General features: G+C 39.8%; 1 protein-coding gene across 3 annotated transcripts in view; it reads right to left on the reverse strand.

Moving 5' to 3' along the window:
• Nucleotides 1-11182: 11182 nt before the first annotated feature.
• The window catches only part of PDZRN4 (PDZ domain containing ring finger 4), a 243348-nt gene continuing 235628 nt past the window's right edge, over nucleotides 11183-18902 (reverse strand). For all 3 annotated transcript variants that reach the window (XM_027668016.1, XM_027668007.1, XM_027668027.1), the window contains one exon: nucleotides 11183-13350. In XM_027668016.1, the coding sequence (XP_027523817.1) occupies nucleotides 11824-13350 (1527 nt within the window). In that variant the 3' untranslated portion in view covers nucleotides 11183-11823. The remainder of the gene's footprint in view (nucleotides 13351-18902) is intronic.

Genomic DNA, 18902 nt, shown 5'->3' on the forward strand with positions numbered 1-18902 from the left:
ACAGACACTACAAGGCAGCCCAGGAAGCTGCAGGGTGCACTTCACTGGAAATTAGCATCCTCTCTTAGGGTAATGAAATTTTGTGTGTTGCATTTGGCACTCTGGGATTCATAAAGGTTATCAGTCAGGCATTTATAATAAAAGTTCTTCCAGCTTTTCCTGGTATGCATGGGGAAGATGGGAGTGTTATCATTCTGACATTTCTGTCAGAAGTGGTATTTGAACCACTGGATGATTCTGACAAATGCCACTGCTGTCATCTGCTGCTCAGTTTTAATTATATCTGACTGAGTCTTTCAATGGCAGCAAGCAGAAAACTTAATTAGTTAGTTTAAAGGCTGATCTTCAGAGTTTGAAGAATCCAAACAGCTTTGCAGCATTTCTGTATAGAGACTGCCATTTTCAGTCTGACAATACAAGTCAAAAGAATTAATGGTGCCACTCATAGGAAGAAAAAACAGAGAAAGCCTTACAAGAATATACAAACACCACCATTTTCGTACCTGACATGTCAGCGAGACAACCTCATGTCTAAGAAATTGCTGCGCTGGCTTGCAGGTGGGTTTCAGACAAATGGTAGCAGAATGCAGGCAAAAGATTGGGTGTTCATGGGAACACAGCAAATGAACATCTGTTACCTTAAACAGAACGTATACGTTTATTCTGCAGCGGACTGCAAGCACTGCACTATTTGGGAAGACTGAAAGGCTGGCACTTTCTCACACACCAATGCACTGTTCAAACAAGCTGCTCAAAAGAAGATTGCAGTAACAATTTATCCTACCTCTGTGTTTGCTTTCACACTGTTAATATGATTATATTTCTCCACTATATCCTGGAAAAACAAGCATTAGTAAGATGCAATGTCAAACTGCTAATAAGATGCAATTAGAAGTTAACATTACATTCACATACTGGTTGCAGGTTGCCTGTGGGGAAAAATCAACTGAAAATACATTGTTTTTTTTCAGAAATCCCAGGGCTGTGAGTTTGGGCAGCTTCATGGTGATGTGGACTGGAAGATGGGCTTTCCTTGTTGGTGATGTCACATCCTCTGGAACAGTGCTGCTGGTGTCCTTTAGGATATTGCTGAATTTCATAATTTTCAAGGAATGGGCTTGTTTTCCTACATGAAATGTGCCAAGAACTCCATGTGAGCTGCAGTCAGGAGGCAAACCACTTGATGACACACAGCCCACAGGACTGATCAGCTCTCATTGTCTTTCCCTGCATTCGAAAGGTTTATGTTCATAACTTATCACTGACCACAGAATCACAGAATCACTGAGGTTGAAAGGCACCTCTGGACATCTCCTCATCCAACATTCTGCTCAAAGCAGGTCCAGCTGAGTAGGTTGCTCAGGGATGCATATGTTCAATCAGGTTTTGAATATCTCCAAGGTTGGAGACTTTCCAACCTCTCTGGACAACCTGTACCACTGTTAGACTATGCACGTCAAACCCAGGCTTTTTCTGTTTAATCAGATTTTTCTATATTTCAGGTTTTGGTCACTGCCTGTTATTCTGTTGCTCTCCTGAGAGCAACAGTCCCCCTGAGGGACTGACTCCATCCTCTTTCTTCCCTTGTCAGGTATTTATACACATTTATTAGTTCCCTCTAAGTCTCCTCTTCCCAGGCTGAATTGACACAGCTGTCTCAGCCTCTCTTATGACAGGTGCTCTAGTCCCTTCATCATATTTAGGCCTTTCACTAGACCCAGTCTGATATGTCCATGTTTTGTGGGGGGGAACCCAGAACTGGACGCAGCACTCTCCACTGATGTGGTCAGGGCACATTTCTGGCTCATGTTCAACTTAGTGTCCACCAGGAAAACCAGGTGCTTTTCAGCAAAGCTGTTGTCCAAACAGGTGGCCTCTAGTGTACACTGGTGCATAGGTTTATTCCTTCCCAGGCACAAGGCTTGGTATTTCCCTTTGCTGACCTTCAGGAGATACCTGTTGGCCCATTCCTCCAGCCTGTCCAGGTCCCTCTGGATGGCAGCACAACCAGCTGGTGTATCAGCAACTCCTCTCAGTTTTGTATAATTTTAAACTTGCTGAAGGTGCACTCTGCCACACCGACCAGGTCATGAATGAAGAGGTTAAACAGAGGATGGGGGGAAAAAACTGACTAAGGAAATTTTATGGCTTCTATCACTGTATTCTCAGAGACTCGCAAATCTAGTTGAGGTCTCCCTGCCTGGATGCTGACTATGCTGCTATGTTGAATCCCAATCCACTGGACCTAAAGAGATTCGTGAACACACGTATGTGTACAACTGGATGATAAAAAATGTTCAGTCAGCTTCGCTAATCTTCCTCTCCAAGCAGAGGGGACCTGTCTCTCTTCTGCACTACCACTGGGCTAATGAAAATATTCTCCCACTGTGAGGGCAGCCTCTTCTCTCCTCTTTCACGGATTATTGTGTCCTTCGTGGCTTGTCCATGAAGGTGAGTATAAAAAAATAGAATAACATACCTCCCTGTAACACTGTAGACAGTTTAGTTAAAGAAACTCATTTTGCCTTGGATAGTAGTTTTGCTAGTGGTCATAAAGCAGTGTATTTATGGGATATGTGATATGTTTTGTTTATCTTGGACATTTTATATCTTAACATTTTCTAGGACATACACAATAAGTAAGCTCACTTTTTACTTTCCATTAGTGGTTGAAAAGTAAGATTACACTACTTTTAGGTTTTTCCCTTGAGTATATCTCAGAAGGTAGAAAGTACAAAGGCCAACTTTGTGGCAGAGGATACAAGAAATCACCTTCTTTATGCTTAAGGGCTGGAATTACTGCTTCCATCCTCCAGTTGAGAAAGAGTGCACCATGTTTACTCTTCAGCACCACTGTGAGGGAAAGAGGTCATCCCAGCAGCCACTCCTCCTCCTCATCCATGTACCTCCTTATGCCCTGATCTTACCCATTCTTGGAGAAAAGAAGACACACCTCATCCTGGTGTGCATCAAGCACAGCATCACCATCTGGTCAAAAGAGGTGATTATCATGCTATATTCAGCATTGTTGTGGCCTCACCTAGAGTGCTGTGTGCAGTTCTGGGCTCCACAATTCAAGAAAAATGTGAAGGTACTCAAATGTGTCCAAAGGAGAGCAACAAAGCTGATGAGAGGACTGGAAGGAATGTGCAATTACACACCCACCCCACCCCAAACACACACACCTGTGTGTTCACACACACACGCACAAACACAGCTCTTCAGGAAAGGAAATCCAGCCCTTTTGTAAATTTCTGGTTCTTTCTTTCATAAAGTTTTCTGAAATGTCTCAAGAGGAGATACCAGATAATTTGGTAATGAGGTCTACAAGTCACTTTTGACTTATTATTTAGAGCATTTAGATATCAGTGGAGGAGTATTAAATTTCAAAAATAATTTGAGCTTTTCTGATCACTTTTATACTGCTAATCCTTAGAGTTCTTCCAAGATATGAAGAAAACAACAGAACTTTCAAATGCACTGTATATTCAAGATAGGTTTTGCAGTTTTTAATGACAAATGCAGGAAACTCCTCACTGAATTCACAGATTGTCCTTGGACAAGACTTACAACAACTTAGGGCCTCACAAGCCTTGGTGTTTTTTTTTTCATAAACCTCCCACTAGTCAAGCAGCAGCATCCTCTCTCAAGGAAGCAGAACTGGAACTCATTGAGATTAACTATGATAAATCCATATCTTACAGTGGATCAAGGTTTCCAGAGGAGCTGGGGAGCGAAATAGCCACATGGTCCAAGTGCCTTGCTGAGGCTCCCAGGATGTAGTGAGTCTCCTTTCCTTCTAAAAACATTCAAGTAAGTAAATGTCAGTATAGTCTTTCTGCAAAAGCATCTTACAGACCTGTCCCTTTGCTTGATAATGGCTGCAGTGTTTGCCTGTGTAGACTCAGCCTTTTGCTGAGCTGTCACTCTCCATCATCCAGTTAACACAGTTATTTCTGTATTACAGACCCATTATTTGACACTGAAGATATCTGGTTAATATATTAGCCAAAGGGATACTGAGAATAATACGCCACCTTTAGCAGGGAATATTGGATGCTTTTGTCTTTGAAAAGTCCCACTGGTCTGTCCTTTGTGAATAGCTGTAAATTGGTTACTGGAACTAAAATGCCACTTTTTGTCCAATTCTTTCTTGATTTTACCCAGGAGGTACATAGCAACACTTGATTAAATTGCTTGGTGCTGCTCTCTGTCTAAAAAAAGACACACGAGATCAGCACATGCATTTAGGATATGTTAAAAACAGGTGAAAAAAGAGCTTTTCATACACAGTTACCTCTTGTCTATCCTTTTTCTGAAAGGCATTAACATACTTTAAGTCAGAGTTTTTTTCACTCTGCTAAAGCTATGTAAAAGTTAGAGGTCCAGCCTAAATCAGCTGGACAAATGTCCTCCACAGGACATCTTCCCTAAAGAGGGAAATTCACTGTCTTTTGGAGATTTCTCCTCTCCATTCCTGGAGCTAACTTAAACTCTTAACATAGATGGCTAATTTAACTACTATCCCAACTTTGAGGTCATTACAGTTAGGTGAGGTGATGCCCACCAAAGCCTGCAAAAGCTTTCAATAATTTTCTCCCTTTAGGAAAAACCTTTTAATTTTGCAGGCCAGGTAAATTCTTAGGAGCGTCTTGGCTTTAGAGAATTCAAAGATGATGATAGTGCAAAAGTAAGACAAAAGAAAAGAGTAACTCTGATTCCTTTTAGAAATTTTATCTCATTCCAAAACCTCCCAGTAAGCACACCCTTGTTTGGGAGAGGAAGCCACTTTGGATTCACTTCCATTCCTCAGATAATGGGAGTGCAAAAACTGCAGTGGACATTATTTCTTTTCACACCAGCAAGAAGGGTGAGGCATTCAAATCTGCACTGAAAATTGAGATGAGGTAAAAGATTAGACATTCTGTAAATATAAACCCTTTAAAATAAAATTATAAAATTATACAGATGACATAGAAGTATAAAAATTGTTACTGACATGAATAATTCACTAACTATTGAATGGTATAAGTCACTAACTAATGTGTATTACGTGCCATTTAATAGTGGATGTATCTGAAGAAATATGGAAATTGGAATACTTTAATAACTTTCTATATGAAAGATGATGAGACTGCCTAAATGATTAAGAGGAAGATATGTTATAATGAACTAAAGCCACTCGAGTGTAAGGTAATTTTAATTCAAATCTCCATCTGCTTATGTATAATTAAGACTCATTTAACAAGTTAATGCCTAACAGTGAGAACTGATAAGTTTGGTATTAAAGAGCTCAAGAGAAGTAAATTAAACTGTCGAGTTTGAGAAGCTTTCATTTGAATTCCCTGTACCTAACCAAAACACAATCTTCCAGGTGCATTTCTTTACCCTGTCTATGCAGCTAGGTCCCAAATTTGGGGAGAAAAAGGAGGTGAAAAAACAGAATATCTTTGTTATATTTTCGGTTTAGATATTATGTCAAGTCAGGAGTTTGACAGCATCTTTGCTGACATGAATATTTATACTGTTCAACCTGCTCTCTATATAGTGTCTATACACCATTAAGAAGACACTTTGCATTCCATCAAAAATATTTATACATTGCAGAGATTGCAAGTGGGGTGAAATAACCTATGAAAATAAGAGGATTGCCTTTGATGTGCAAAGAAAGTAATATTTTCTTCAGTAGTAAATTTTATGTGTTATTCACCTGCTTAACTTTCTATTTCAGTCATTCTCCAAATATCTTTCCTGCAAGGTCCAGTAGACAAAACACTGGCTTCAACCTTTTCATCTTTCATCATGCAATTTTAATTTTCTTCTTTTAGCTTCTTGTCCACTGTCAAGATGAGAGTCTCCTGTATTCACTTCATACTTAAAATTCTCTGTGCTCTCAATTTTTTGTCACTGGAGTCAGACATCAGCTTTGATTTGCTCCTAGTGCTCAGGAATAAGTTAAACACTTACTTATTGAAATGTATTGGAAGAACAAATACCACAGTGTGTCCAATGCCTATTGCAGTGCGCATGTTTCAAAGTGAAGTAAGACAGACAAACAAAGCTATGAGGTTTTATGACAAAGACCCAATCTCAATAAATGACCAACACAGACATTACACTAATTGAAGCTTACTGTTTTGTTCCTAGGCCAAAACAAACTTTCTTAATCTGCTCTAGCATCAGTCTAAGAGCAGAAAAATAAAGGACTGAAGCTTTTAAAATGCACAAAAAGAGTAGAACCCATGCCTTACTTCTCAAATTGAGTTTTGGACAATGGAGGCCCTTAAAATTTAATTTGTGTATACATACACAGATGAACACAATTTACTGCTTGTAGAAAGTCTCTTCATTATAAAAGCATTTGGGTTAATATGCATTTTGCCTGTTATTGTGGGTCTCATAAACAAGGGAACACACATTTTAAAAAGCCTTCCTTTCCTCCAAGGTTTAAAAATGCCCTCTGTGCAGAGATGTCACCAGAGGCATTTGCAGCACGTCTGAAGAATGAGCTTCAAGTGGCATAGGAAATGTGCCAAATGAACCAAATCACCTAAAACTGAGATAAAAACTTACAGTTACAGTCATACAAAGCTTTCCATTAGTCTTGATAAGCTGATCTCTGAGAAAAAAATCTGCCTTTTTTAGTTTAATGCCCCCTTCAATATTTATTACCTTTCAAGTTCAGAAAAGTCTTGCTTCTAAAAGAAAGAAGGAAGGAAAGAAGGAAGGAAGGAGACTTAAAAGTGCAATGGAAGCTGAACTAGTCTGGAGGGGGAGGAAGCCTGCATATTTTCTGTGAAACATTGCTGATGGCCTTTCCCTGGTACCTGAGTGTATCCCAGAACGCATCCTAACCTCCTAGATGACACTGTCACTTCTGGATTTTTGTATGTCAGAACATCTTTGTTTTGGGACATATTTGTATATTTACTGAAGAAAGAAGCTTTCAGCAGGGAATATCAGCATGAGATGGACTAATTAGTAAGGATTCCATCACCCCCCATGGTCTAGTGACTGTGGAAAACAGCACATACATCTGGATCTAACTCAGCTCTCAGTTTTACTTAACAGTTCATATCAGTTGTCAACAATATGCCTGTAGCTCAGCCCCACTACCTACAGCTGTCACAACCAGGATGGTATATGAGACAATCCCTTCTTCCTTTGAAGAAGGATTTGAGCTACTTCATTTGTTAAAAAAAAAAAAAAAGAAAAAGAAAAAAGGGTATTTCTGAATATCTGTCTAACATGGCTCACTGGCCAAACACTTTTTGTTTGTCAAGTAGTCTTCTCCATCCAAGCAATCTTTACAACAGAAGTATTGCACTTCTTAACCTCACAGGTATCAAGGTTTTGAACAGCTACACAAATGAAATTTTTCCCTGCCTCAGAACTAGACGAGCTGGGCAACAGAAGTCAAGATCCTTAATTGCCAGGAGCAGAAAAAGCTGTACAAAGCTGAAGGTTCTCACAGTGAGAGGTGAACTCTTTTCACAGAAGGACAGAAACCTGCTTGTTCCCAAGAAGGGTTCAGGGATTATATTTGAGCTGGCTGCCTAACAAGGTGCATCCCAAATCCCAGGTTGCACCTCAGAGGCGTCATCCAAAACCAGTTGTCCATGTAGTAGCTGACATTAGGACAAGATTTATGACATCTGAAAACCTGGGCAAAATCTACACATAATGCAGCTATCTGCAGCTAAAAATTGGAACAAAATTGGAGCAAAGTGCTTAGCCTTACAAATGCAGTAACTGCCATACAAGCAAGCAGAATGTTCTTTAAAGAAACACACTTCAGAGCAAAGGTATTTAAAGAAAAAAACTTGCCTATGATCCCTCTGCAACATCCTTTCTTCTCTAGGCAGTAGCCAACACACTTCTCAGAGAGTAACACCACCAGGTTTCTGATAGCTGCTCTGTTTTGCTGTAGCCAAATGACAGTCCCCATCACATTCATTTTAACTACATTCCTGAAGAGTATATAATACTTCGAAAAAGCAGTGGATCCATAAAATGGATATTAAGAGAACACTTAGCCCATACATCTTTGTGATTAGCAGCTTAAAGGTTAAAAACCCAAATAAAACAAAACCTGGAGCAATTCCAGCCTTGAACCAGGCAGTATTTTATCATCAAAGCCATGCCATACACCAAGGATCCTGTTCTGTAATTTGTACCAAGAAATGTGGGTAGAAATGAACACTAGTTAAACAAAAACAAAAGAAAAAAGTTAAACATCATTATATTAATGAATAATCAAATCCCCATGAGTTCAGAAAATGTAATGTAAAGTTGATGTATCATCGCTTCTGAGGTCCTTGTGACCTCTCAAAAGGCAATGTATCAAGCACAAACTAGATTTCACCTCTTGTTGCTCTTGTTCAGTTCAGATTGTGTTACCAGTTTCTTTTGAAAAAAACAATCTGATGCAGTAGGTTTAGTTTGTTGCCATGATCATACAAAAAATACCATTTTCCCTTTAAGGATACTTAAATTGGACAGGAAGATTCAGGGATCCCACTGATTTTAACCTTATTTGCAGTGAGCAATGCTCCTCAATCAGCTGGCAATACAGTTGTCAAGTACACAAGCCTTTTTACAAGGCTATTTTGTTGGCTTCACAGGAAAAATTACCTCCCACTGGTCTCAGCTGGGTGCCAGTGTTGGGGGAAGGATGAGAGGAACATTAACACCTTTCCCAGCAATGATGTGGCCATGGTAACACACCTATGCAGCTCCTCTTCCAGACTTTTGCTCTTTATCCCTGCTAAGCAAGATCTGGTCTTTTTCCAGTTGGAAAGAATTTTTATTTACTTCATATGGGAAAAAAATTGTTCTCACAACAAACGAGTCTTTAAAGGTTTATCACAACATGAAATGTATTTTGTTCCTTCTCTTTTAATTTGCTTTGGTGATAAAATGTTATGTTCCTCAGTAAAAATGATGACATTTGGAAAAAAAGTATATGCAAGAATAAACTACACGTGGGATGTCAGCATTGTTCACTGATAAAGAACTGCTGGGATGAGAGAGCACAATGCTGAGTCCTGCCCGGCATAGAAACTAGCTGAGAGCAGCAAGCAGTAAAACGCTCACCTGCCATTCAGCCCTACTGCATCACCATCCTGGGAGGCCTTGCAGCCCCAGTATGGGGTTGCATGTTTATTTTCCTGCTAGCAGGAATGATTGAGACATTTCATCAGGGCAAAACCCAACACTTCTTGTCCCAAAAACTGCTCAGGAAAAAAAGGAAAATGACACTAAGTAAGTGTAGTTAAGAAAACAGGAGAGAAAACCATGGGCTGCTGGAAAGTCCCCAGACTAAGGATTAGGTAGGGGTATGCCTATTTCATCAGGTGAAGGAAGGTGGTTGGGCTCTGGCAGGCATGTGCTGAGCTAGAAACCACGTCATGTGTGCCACTAACAGTATTACTGTATCACCTCTTGGTTTTGTCTTTGTGTCTCACTAGATTTTGAAATATCTCCTCAGATTTGGACACATTTCAATTTACATTCTATTAATATACTATAAATAATGTTTATTTGTTTCTCTAATTATTATCTATTACTTGCCTCTCCTTCTCCCCTCCAGTTAGAGTCCCTACCACCACCCTCCAGTTAGGACTTTTCTCTAATTAGACATGGATTTTCCTGGTTTTATTTCTCAGTGATGAAATAATGATATTACATTTTCTGAAGATTCATGTTGTTCTCTGAATTTGGGTGTCACATTAGTTTGAAAGGAGCTCTGCACCATGATTTAATAATGGGAAGAAAAATAGTAAGTACTGTGTCTAAGGGAAAGGCATAACAGTAGCCATTGTCTGGAGCTGATAGCAGCTGAACTGATTAGGAATGAGGCCTGCTTTTGAGTGCAAACATTGGAATGCAAGGAGTGAAATGGCCAAACCTCTGTGCTTTGATGTTTCCAGAAAATGAACGTGTACCTTTCTAGATGACTTAGGCTGAGCAAAGACAATTCCTTGGCTCAGCTGGAGAGGTGATCTGGTAAGAGTCCCTTGAAGCAATACTGCGTCACCCTGTGATCCTTTCTGTCTTGGATTCCACACTTTTTTTTAATTTAACAGGAAACAGATTAAGTATTCTTCATTGTGATCTGAACAGCTGTATGCTTAGTGAGGATTTAGCATGATGCTTCCCTAAGTCTAGTGGGGAGAATTTTCTGATTATCAAACTGTGAACTGTCAGTGGTATAATCTTTTTAAGCACTAGGAAAGCAGTGTTCTTATGGTATTTTCATGCCTGGAGAGGGAAAGACCACTATCAGTGCCAACTGGTGCCAAAAGTGGTAAGAAAACAAAAGAGTGATTTCCAGAATTATATTTTGGAAATACCATAATGAGCCTTTCTGCATCTTTAAGCATATATTTTTAAGCCTGATACCAAGCGACTTCTGCACCTAATCCCGCTATAGAAAACACTATCAGGAGCTGCTGTTAGTCAAGCACAGGGACAACCAAAATAGGGCTATTAGGCAAGGTCTTTGACCCTGCTGACTACCCAAGACTAGTCATTTCAGCTTGCTGTAACTCACTGGGTTGCCAGCAGCAGCAGCTCACAAGATGTCCCAGTGGCAGCTGAAGTGCCTCTGCTGCATGGAGAGACAGGGACATCAAGCACCAAGACAACAAGTTGTTGTTGCTCCTGAGCCCCAGCCAGCTCCCACTGGGACTCTTCTAAAAGACGTGGATGCTCCTCAACAATAAAGCTATACTCTCAACTCATTTAGTTGCTTTTCATTCTTAACTTTTCTTAACTCATCTTCTATGAAAATGTCACTCCTAGTTTTTCTTGCACAAGATTTGGCTCAAAGTTAGGCATATGATGTGTTTATGTTTTGTATGTGTAGAACAAATAGCAAGCTCAGCCAGGGAAAGGACTTACGGTAGTTACGTGACATCTTACAACACAGTAATATATCAAGGAATCATTCAGTCAACTAATTGATTGGTAAGGAAAAACCAGAAAGACTTGCTCAGTTCCTATGGGTTCTGCAAAATGAGAAGTTAATTCATTAAAAATAGCCAATGGAATTGTGCCCTGTGTTCTTGAAATCTACATACGCTGTAAATTCCATGCACAGTGAGATGACTCATACTTTAAAGGCAAATACTCAATTTAAATCAAAGAACTCCTGACTTTTTTTTTTTCTTAAAGATAAGCAATAATTTATTTCTCTTTCATCTTCACAATTATCACAAACTGTCCAGACACATGACCAATGCCACTACATAACACAGGAGAATTGCCCACTTACACTTTACTTGGACAGATACAATTGTAATTTACAGATTAAATGTACTGTACAATACGTAGTTGGAAAAATGTCAGTCTTATCTATATGATGGGATGTGGTATATGATTTATAAACAGATTCAATCTCAGATGTAAAACTTTAAAACTTGTTAAGCCAAGGATACAGTATAAAGCATTTTGTTTTGGTATTTTATTGTTACTAAAGTAGAAAAAGCAAAATTAGAGAAATAAATCCACATCTTAAGTTACAGGATACGTATTAGGTTAAGAAATTAATTGGCTTCTCCACTTTTTTTTTTGCTTTGCTTTTTTTCCTCTTTTTTTTTTTTTTCCTACAAATGAATATATGAATATATTGCAGGATAAAGAAAGACTGCCAGATAAAGAAGGTACCATTATATGAAAAACAAATGAAAAATTACCAGGTAATTTTGCTTACAAAAAGATCAAACTATAAACAGTCACAAAATATATAAAAACGCCACATTGAACGAGGCAATCGTAGTCTACCTAAACTGGTAGTATACTCTCTGAAAGAAGTTGCGTTCATACAGTAGTAACTGATAAAAAGGCATTGTGCACTCTTGTGCCATCTGGGGATTTAGCACCGTGTGTCATCAGTTCTTGGATTGTCATCCAGTTGTCCAAGATTTTCTTGTTTCTCTTTTTCATCATCTTTTTGTGACTCAGTTCAATAATGTTGATTTCCTTTTTGCCCTCACTGCCACTCTGTGGACTTTCCTTAAGACACTCCAGCCTGCTCCTCATCATGAACTCCCGCCGCCTCCTCTGCTCCTTAGCTCGCACCAAGTGTTGCTTCCGCTCTTCTTTGCTCCAGTAGCGACCCATCTTCATCTCACTCATCGTATCATCATCTGTTGTCATCCCACTGCGCTCTTCTTTAATTTTTAAGGCACGTTCCTTCAGGATTCTGTCTCGAACTGGTCTCTTTGTGATGTACCTTGTCCCATCACTCCTTATTTTCACTTTCCATTCCATCTTGGGCTCTGCACACTTCTGTGAGTCTTTGCACATGCTCACCAGGCTGAGCTGGCTTTGGGCATACTCCACAGCAGACTTCTGCTGGATCAGTTGCATATAGCTTTGGTAATGCTTTGCATGAGCAGGTATATTTCCGTACCTGTAAGATGAACTATGATATGGAGACAAGTAGGGAATGTGCTCATTGCCCTGCCTTTCCTGGTCTGTGAATTTGCTGCTTTCTGATGCCAGCACTGCATTCTCGACAGCACTGTTTTGCTCTGTAGGTTTGGTTTTGGCTGAGGCTGTCTCCCGGTTGCTTTGTCCTGAGGATGACTGATTAGCCACTATTGTGCTCCTCAGGTTTTTCCTATTGGTTATGCTAATCATCCTCTGGAGAGAGTTATCAGGGGATCGCTCCACTGTCAGTGGAGTGCTCCTGCAACTTTCAGCTGTGTTGTAGGCACTGGAGCTGTCCTTGTCAGACTTCTCAGGGTGCTCCATGATGTCATCCAGTTTGCCTCTTTGTACATCTATGCTGGTGTTATAATTCCTGAAACTTTCATCGTGTAAAGCCCAAATGTCTCCGTACTGATCTCTCACCTTTTGGAGCTGGTGAGCTTGCATAATATTCTGGCATTCAAGTTCAATATTCCTCAGTTCCTCGTTGAGTAGCTGCAGCTCATGCTCCACTCCATCTTGCTCTCTTCTGTTGCTTTCTATCATGCTGCTTGAGTAATACAGATCATACTCTCCACGGTTTCGAATCTTGCACTTCAGTTCCAACAGCTGCCGAAACCTTTCACATTCCTCCTCTGGGTTTCCTATGAAATCAGATTCAATGTATTCTCCAGACACAAAGCTTTTATTGCACTGGAGCTCAACACTGCCTAACGTATCCTGGCTGTGGCCCAGATCCTGTTTGCTCTGCAGGACAGTGCTGTTCTGCTCCTCAGGTGCATTTTCTTGCTCCGAGCTCTCGTCATTGCGGAGACTTTCATCTGTAGGTCCCATCCCACTGTCCTTCTCATGATTGTTGGATGATGAGGTTGCAGTGTCTGTAGTGCCATCTTCCTCTTCATGTTTCTTTGGCTAAAAAAATGAGCAAACCAAAATGATTATCAACTGCAGACCATATTACAGGAGGATATTTTCCAGATCTGTTTTGCCTAAACAGCTGGGCTCTGATTTAAGCTGAATTAAAATAGATCACTAAGCAGCAGTCCTACTGCTCATAGCCTTTAAATGTTTCTGAGAGTCATGCTGTGGTGGTCACACCAAGAAAAGTAGGTGAATTACAGTACTAGTGACATAGTTTTTGAAGTCTGGAAAGAAATATTTCCCCCTCTATCTAAGCCATTTCTTCGCAGTGCCTAAAGATAATGATCACCAGATGGTGTGCTGGTTTTGATTCTGGATTATGGCCAGAGGCTGGTGGAGCTGAAATCTTCTCAAACTTGGGAAAAAGCTTCAGTATTGGTATCAATTCAAACAAATAGAGCAAGCAGCCAATCAAACTTATGGTACTAGTATAACCTAAGAGGGTGCAAGAAGACTACTGTTTCTTTTTTTAATCAGTGAACTTCTTTTTAGCTCCATGGAGATAGGCAGGGTTGACCTTGCAAAGAGCTAGCTGCACCCTCCATGGCCCTCTCTCACACTTCTTGTATTCAGTAACCTTTTCCTGAAAGAGTGTTGATTTTGAATTCTAGGATTTTGCTCAAATAAACCTCAATCCATTGCATCCCTGGAGACTACTTTTGTTCCGTCTTTAGAGTTTATGTTCCTCAGAAATAAAACCAGTCTTTCACTATTAAGTACAGAACAACACTGAATGCTTTGCCATGGGCATAACGTCAAGCTCTTTGGCTTTTGATTCACACTCCACTCACTGTACCTCACCTGTTTATATTCTCAACCTATTTATATTCTCATAGAAAGTGAGATAATACCTCTCTGAAGAGACAGACACTTTATTTTTCAAACTAGATTAGCAAATTAATCATGTAGAGTGCAATTTTTAGAAGGTATAATTGCATAATTATGCATAATGATGGTAAGAATTGAGGGAGAAAAAGGGTACAGTGCACCAAGTGAAAGGAAACAAACTCAAAGAGGCTTCTGTCATAATTCCCTTTTTATCTACTTTGACAGACAGTAAAACAGGATGAAAATGTCTCTCCTGCCTCATCCTTTCTCTTCTCTTCATGTGCACCTCATGATCACCCACCCTTCATCTGGTTTTGCTTCTTCAACAGCTCGGAAAAAATAATGGCCTAGTGTCAGAAAACCAAAAATAGTCTCCACCCCCAATTCAATGTAAGAGTGGAATAAAACAAATACTGAAACACACCATCAGAAGAATTCAGTGTCTGTGAGAAACCAGTTAAAAATTTCTGAAAAGATGCTTTAGGACATCTAGGTTTAATTTCATATTTTTCTAGTTTACCTCCTGCAGGTGAGTGGTGCTACATATGCTATTCTGGTTCCTTCTCTCACCTGCTTTGGAGCTGCTGCAGCTTGTATTGACCTCTTCTGCCCTCAGACCTCTCGAAGCAACTCCAGTCTGGATCATGTACACTGCACCCCAGCCACTGTACTGTGCAATCCACGTTTCTCACTGCTCTGGAAAATATTTAACTCCCGACAGGAAGGAGAACAGCTCCACCAGCCAATGGGACAGCAGTGCTACAGAACAGTCAGGAATTTGGGTGCCTGTCCCAAATGCAGGGATTCACACTATCAAATGAGGATGGCGAGGATCTGCTCTCTGACCCTGAGGGTGAGTGGCGTTGCACAATTTGCATCTATATGATTAAAACTCCAAAGACGGTGGTTTATCCATAATGTGAATGTGTTAGCACAGTTACACAGCTTGCAGGAACTGAGCTCTGTGATGTTTCCTCTAATGTTTCCAGAACGGTGCTACACCACCAAAGCATATATTTGAGCACTTCTGAAAAAAATCACTTAATGAGGCTATTTGTATAGATGTTGGAAACAGTTTACAGTTCGGGCCCCTGCAGTCAACACTTTCAGAATTAGTGGCTCTTGTTTTCCATACCAATTTTGTCAATAACTTAAACTTTGCTCCTTCAACTTCCACTTGATTTAGACTGATTGAAAGTATTCACTGCCATCTAGTCAAGTTACCCTATCCAGAATTAATACACACACAAAAAAGATGTAAACAAAGCAAAGACATTTTTTCAGTCTAACAGAAACCAGATGGGTGGAATTGATCAGATGAAATATAAGTGACTATAGTACAGGCATCTGAATGTCAGGTAGTCACTTTGGGTTCCCCTCCCAGAGGGGAAGAAACAAGTCCCTATACAATCAGATTCTTCTCAAACTCTAGCAGACATCCATATCACATTAAATCTTTCCTTAGTATGTGGATACTTGCAGATAATTCCATTAAGAAAATGGAAAGTAATACGGATATTTATTGTACTGCATGTTCGTGAGATACATTTTATTAAAAAATCCACTTTGACTCAAGTAAGGTAGTCTCTGGAATTTCTGTCCTGGACTTTCAATGCTTTCCTGAGTTCCTAAATATGTGTAGATTGAGCAGTCTTGTACAACATGGGATTATTTTAATTTTATTTTGAAAGTGAGCAAGCCTAATTCCAGGTTAGAAAACAAGAAAAATCCACAATTGTCAGTATGTTGCTTTTTCTGGTGTTATCTATTATCTATTCCACACAAAGTATTTGTTTTCAAAGATATATTGTCCACCTCTTCTACAATTACTTCTGTTTGAAATACCAAAAGGCTCCTTAGGCCTCATCTTTGCAGTGAGAACTCAGATAATGAGAAGGGAAACCCAGTGGTGCGTACAATCAAGCAATAAATGAACCTCAAAAGATTCTGCATTTCAGCTCCAGCAAGCATTCATGCCTATAAAATGGCTAATCTTACAGGCATTCAGGCACTGTTCTATTCTCATTTTACAACTTATGATGTATATTGGGACTCAAAACCCAGATTGCTACTAAATTCTGAAGGCAGTAAGATTCAGTTGAAGGGTCTAACAAACATAGCTGCTAGTGCGATCTGTGCTCAGTCTCTGACAGCGAGAGGGAGACCGGCCATAGGGAGAGGAATCTCCAGTGTCAGGCTAACCACTCCAGCCATGAGGGAAGTTTAGAATTGATTTCACTGGTGCACTAAAAGGCCTCTCTAACAAAAAAAATTATTTTCCCCCAGATATTTTCACTTCATTTCAGCTTTGAATGAACAAGAATGATTTTTTTTTAATCCAATTCTTTCTCTTCTTAATAGGTTTTGATATATTCCATGATACCAATAAGAATTTCTGCATGGCAAATGTATGGTATTCTTCTGAAAATTATCTCTGCTGCACAATGAACCATGATGTTGTAAAGGGGAAGGAACATAATGAGTTATAAAAAAACGGAGAATTACATCTTTCCTCAAGGTTTATTGAACTATTCCATACAGAGAAGATACAATTCTTGACTGAATTCTATAGAGTGGGTCAAAGACATGACTATATACTTGATTCTTCTATTACAAACTGTACCAAACTTTTCTGTGAAAGCTCACATTAAATATTAAAATGGCATTCTGTAAAACAGACTCATATTTGGAATAATATTCTGATATAGAGTGTATTCATTCCTTTAGCTCTAAGACTCATGATGACAGATGATTATGACACCAGAGGACTGAGTTTTTGTTTACTAAAAACAAAGCTGGTCTCCATGGCCATCTGTGGAGCTTGAAGATAGTCAGATTGGTCACTGGCAGCTGCAATAAGAGCAGTTTCATAGCTCCAATGGATTGTGTGATTCCCCTTAGGAAATTACTAGATTTCCCAGCCTAACATGAAGTAAAGAACCAGTTTTCTGTCAAGTCACTATGTAAAGTCTAGAAAGGCAGCAGCTGTCACAAATTACTGACGCCCCATTACACACCAAGCTGCATTTGGTTGACTCAATTACTCATCAGAAGGGCAAAGCAATGTCTGGCTGTCCTAGAATTACTTCAAGCAACCCAATGTCAGATACTGACAAGCACAAGTGACCATAATGTTTTTCAAGTGTAACACTCTTCTACAGTAATATAAAATCTCAAAAGGGGAAAAAAAATATCCTTGGTAAAAGATCAAAATGGGAAATAAACAATATCAATAGGTTCTGTGAAACCACTTCACAGAACACCACTGTTTAATAGTTAACACTATCCAAAACCCAAATTCAGTCAAAAAGCCAAAACTTGACAAGAACTTTGGAGTGGAACATCACAACTGTGAAGTGATTTCAGGGGTCCCAACATGCCACATGAGGGCCTAGTAGGAGTTTGTAGATAGACTTGTTCAGGAATTTCTACCAGAAATGGGAATTTTGTGAAAATGTCACCATGCAAACGAATTTGCTTTGCAAATAACAAGTGTTCTTTCTAACAGGAAATCTTTTGCTATCCAAGATAAAATTTTGGTTAAAACAATAAAGAAGATGCCAAATATCAAAGTAGGTATCAGTGCAGCACATTTGACCTGGGAAACCAAGGCTTGCATCACTGCCGGGAAAAGAGAGTCACAACTAAAAGGCTCCTATAAAACCTTTTGTAAGGCTCGCTTCACCTCTGATCCTGGAGTTATTCCACTTAATGTAAGTAATTAAATGTTTATAAGATCAAAGATTTGTAATCTGATCTATCATATTCCATGTAATTGACTTATTATTCTGTCACTGTCTCTGTCCCAATGAATATTTAATTTACGTACAATGAATAGCTTTAATAGGAGCTATCACGTACTCATTAGCCCAGTGTCAAGGCTGGAGAGGAGTTCAGGAGAAAACTGAATAGATGCACATTCAGGCCCCCAGTGTGGACCAGATCCTGAGGTATCTGAAGCCAAATAAGCTCCCTGGTTTCCAGAAGAACTTATGCAGCCTCACCTTGAATATTGTGTGCAGTCTTGGTCACCACAATATAAGAAAGATATGAAGCTGTTAGAGTGTCCAAAGTAGGGCAATGAAGATGGTGAAGAGCCTTGAAAGAAAGCCATATGAGGAACAGCTGAGGGCACTTGATCTGTTCAGCCTACAGAAGAGGAGACTGAGGGGAGACCTCATTGCAGTCTACAACTTCCTCGTTAGGAGAAGAAGAGGGGGTAGGCACTGATCTGTTCTCTGTGGTGACCAGTGACAGGACTTGAGGGAATGGCCTAAAGTTGTGTGGTGCAATAAGAAGTGTCAGGGGAGGTTTAGGTTAGACATTAAAAAAAGGTTCTTCACCCAGAGGGTGGTTGGGTTCTGCAACAGACTCCACAGAGAAGTGGTCACAGTACCAAGCCTGATGGAATTCAAGAAGCATTTGGACAAGAATCTCATGCACGTAGTGTGACTCCTGGCTATGGTCCTGTAAACGGCCAGGAGTTAGACTTGATGATCCTTGTGGGTCCCTTCCAACTCAGAATATTCAGTGATTTTGTGATTTTGTGAAGAGAGAAGGCTCTCACAGTCTTTCTCTGCACTCCAGAGAAAAATGCCTCAGGCTGTTTGTGAGCAATTCAGAATGGGGAAAAAAATTGTAAGACAAAAGTTCTGTCGGTAGAAAACCAGTTTCTCCCAAGCGGCAGAATCCAGAAGCCAGGAAATGAAGTTGGA

Source organism: Corapipo altera, unplaced genomic scaffold (genome assembly GCF_003945725.1).
Source record: "Corapipo altera isolate COAL_440 unplaced genomic scaffold, ASM394572v1 1, whole genome shotgun sequence".
In the NCBI taxonomy this organism is placed as follows: domain Eukaryota; kingdom Metazoa; phylum Chordata; class Aves; order Passeriformes; family Pipridae; genus Corapipo; species Corapipo altera.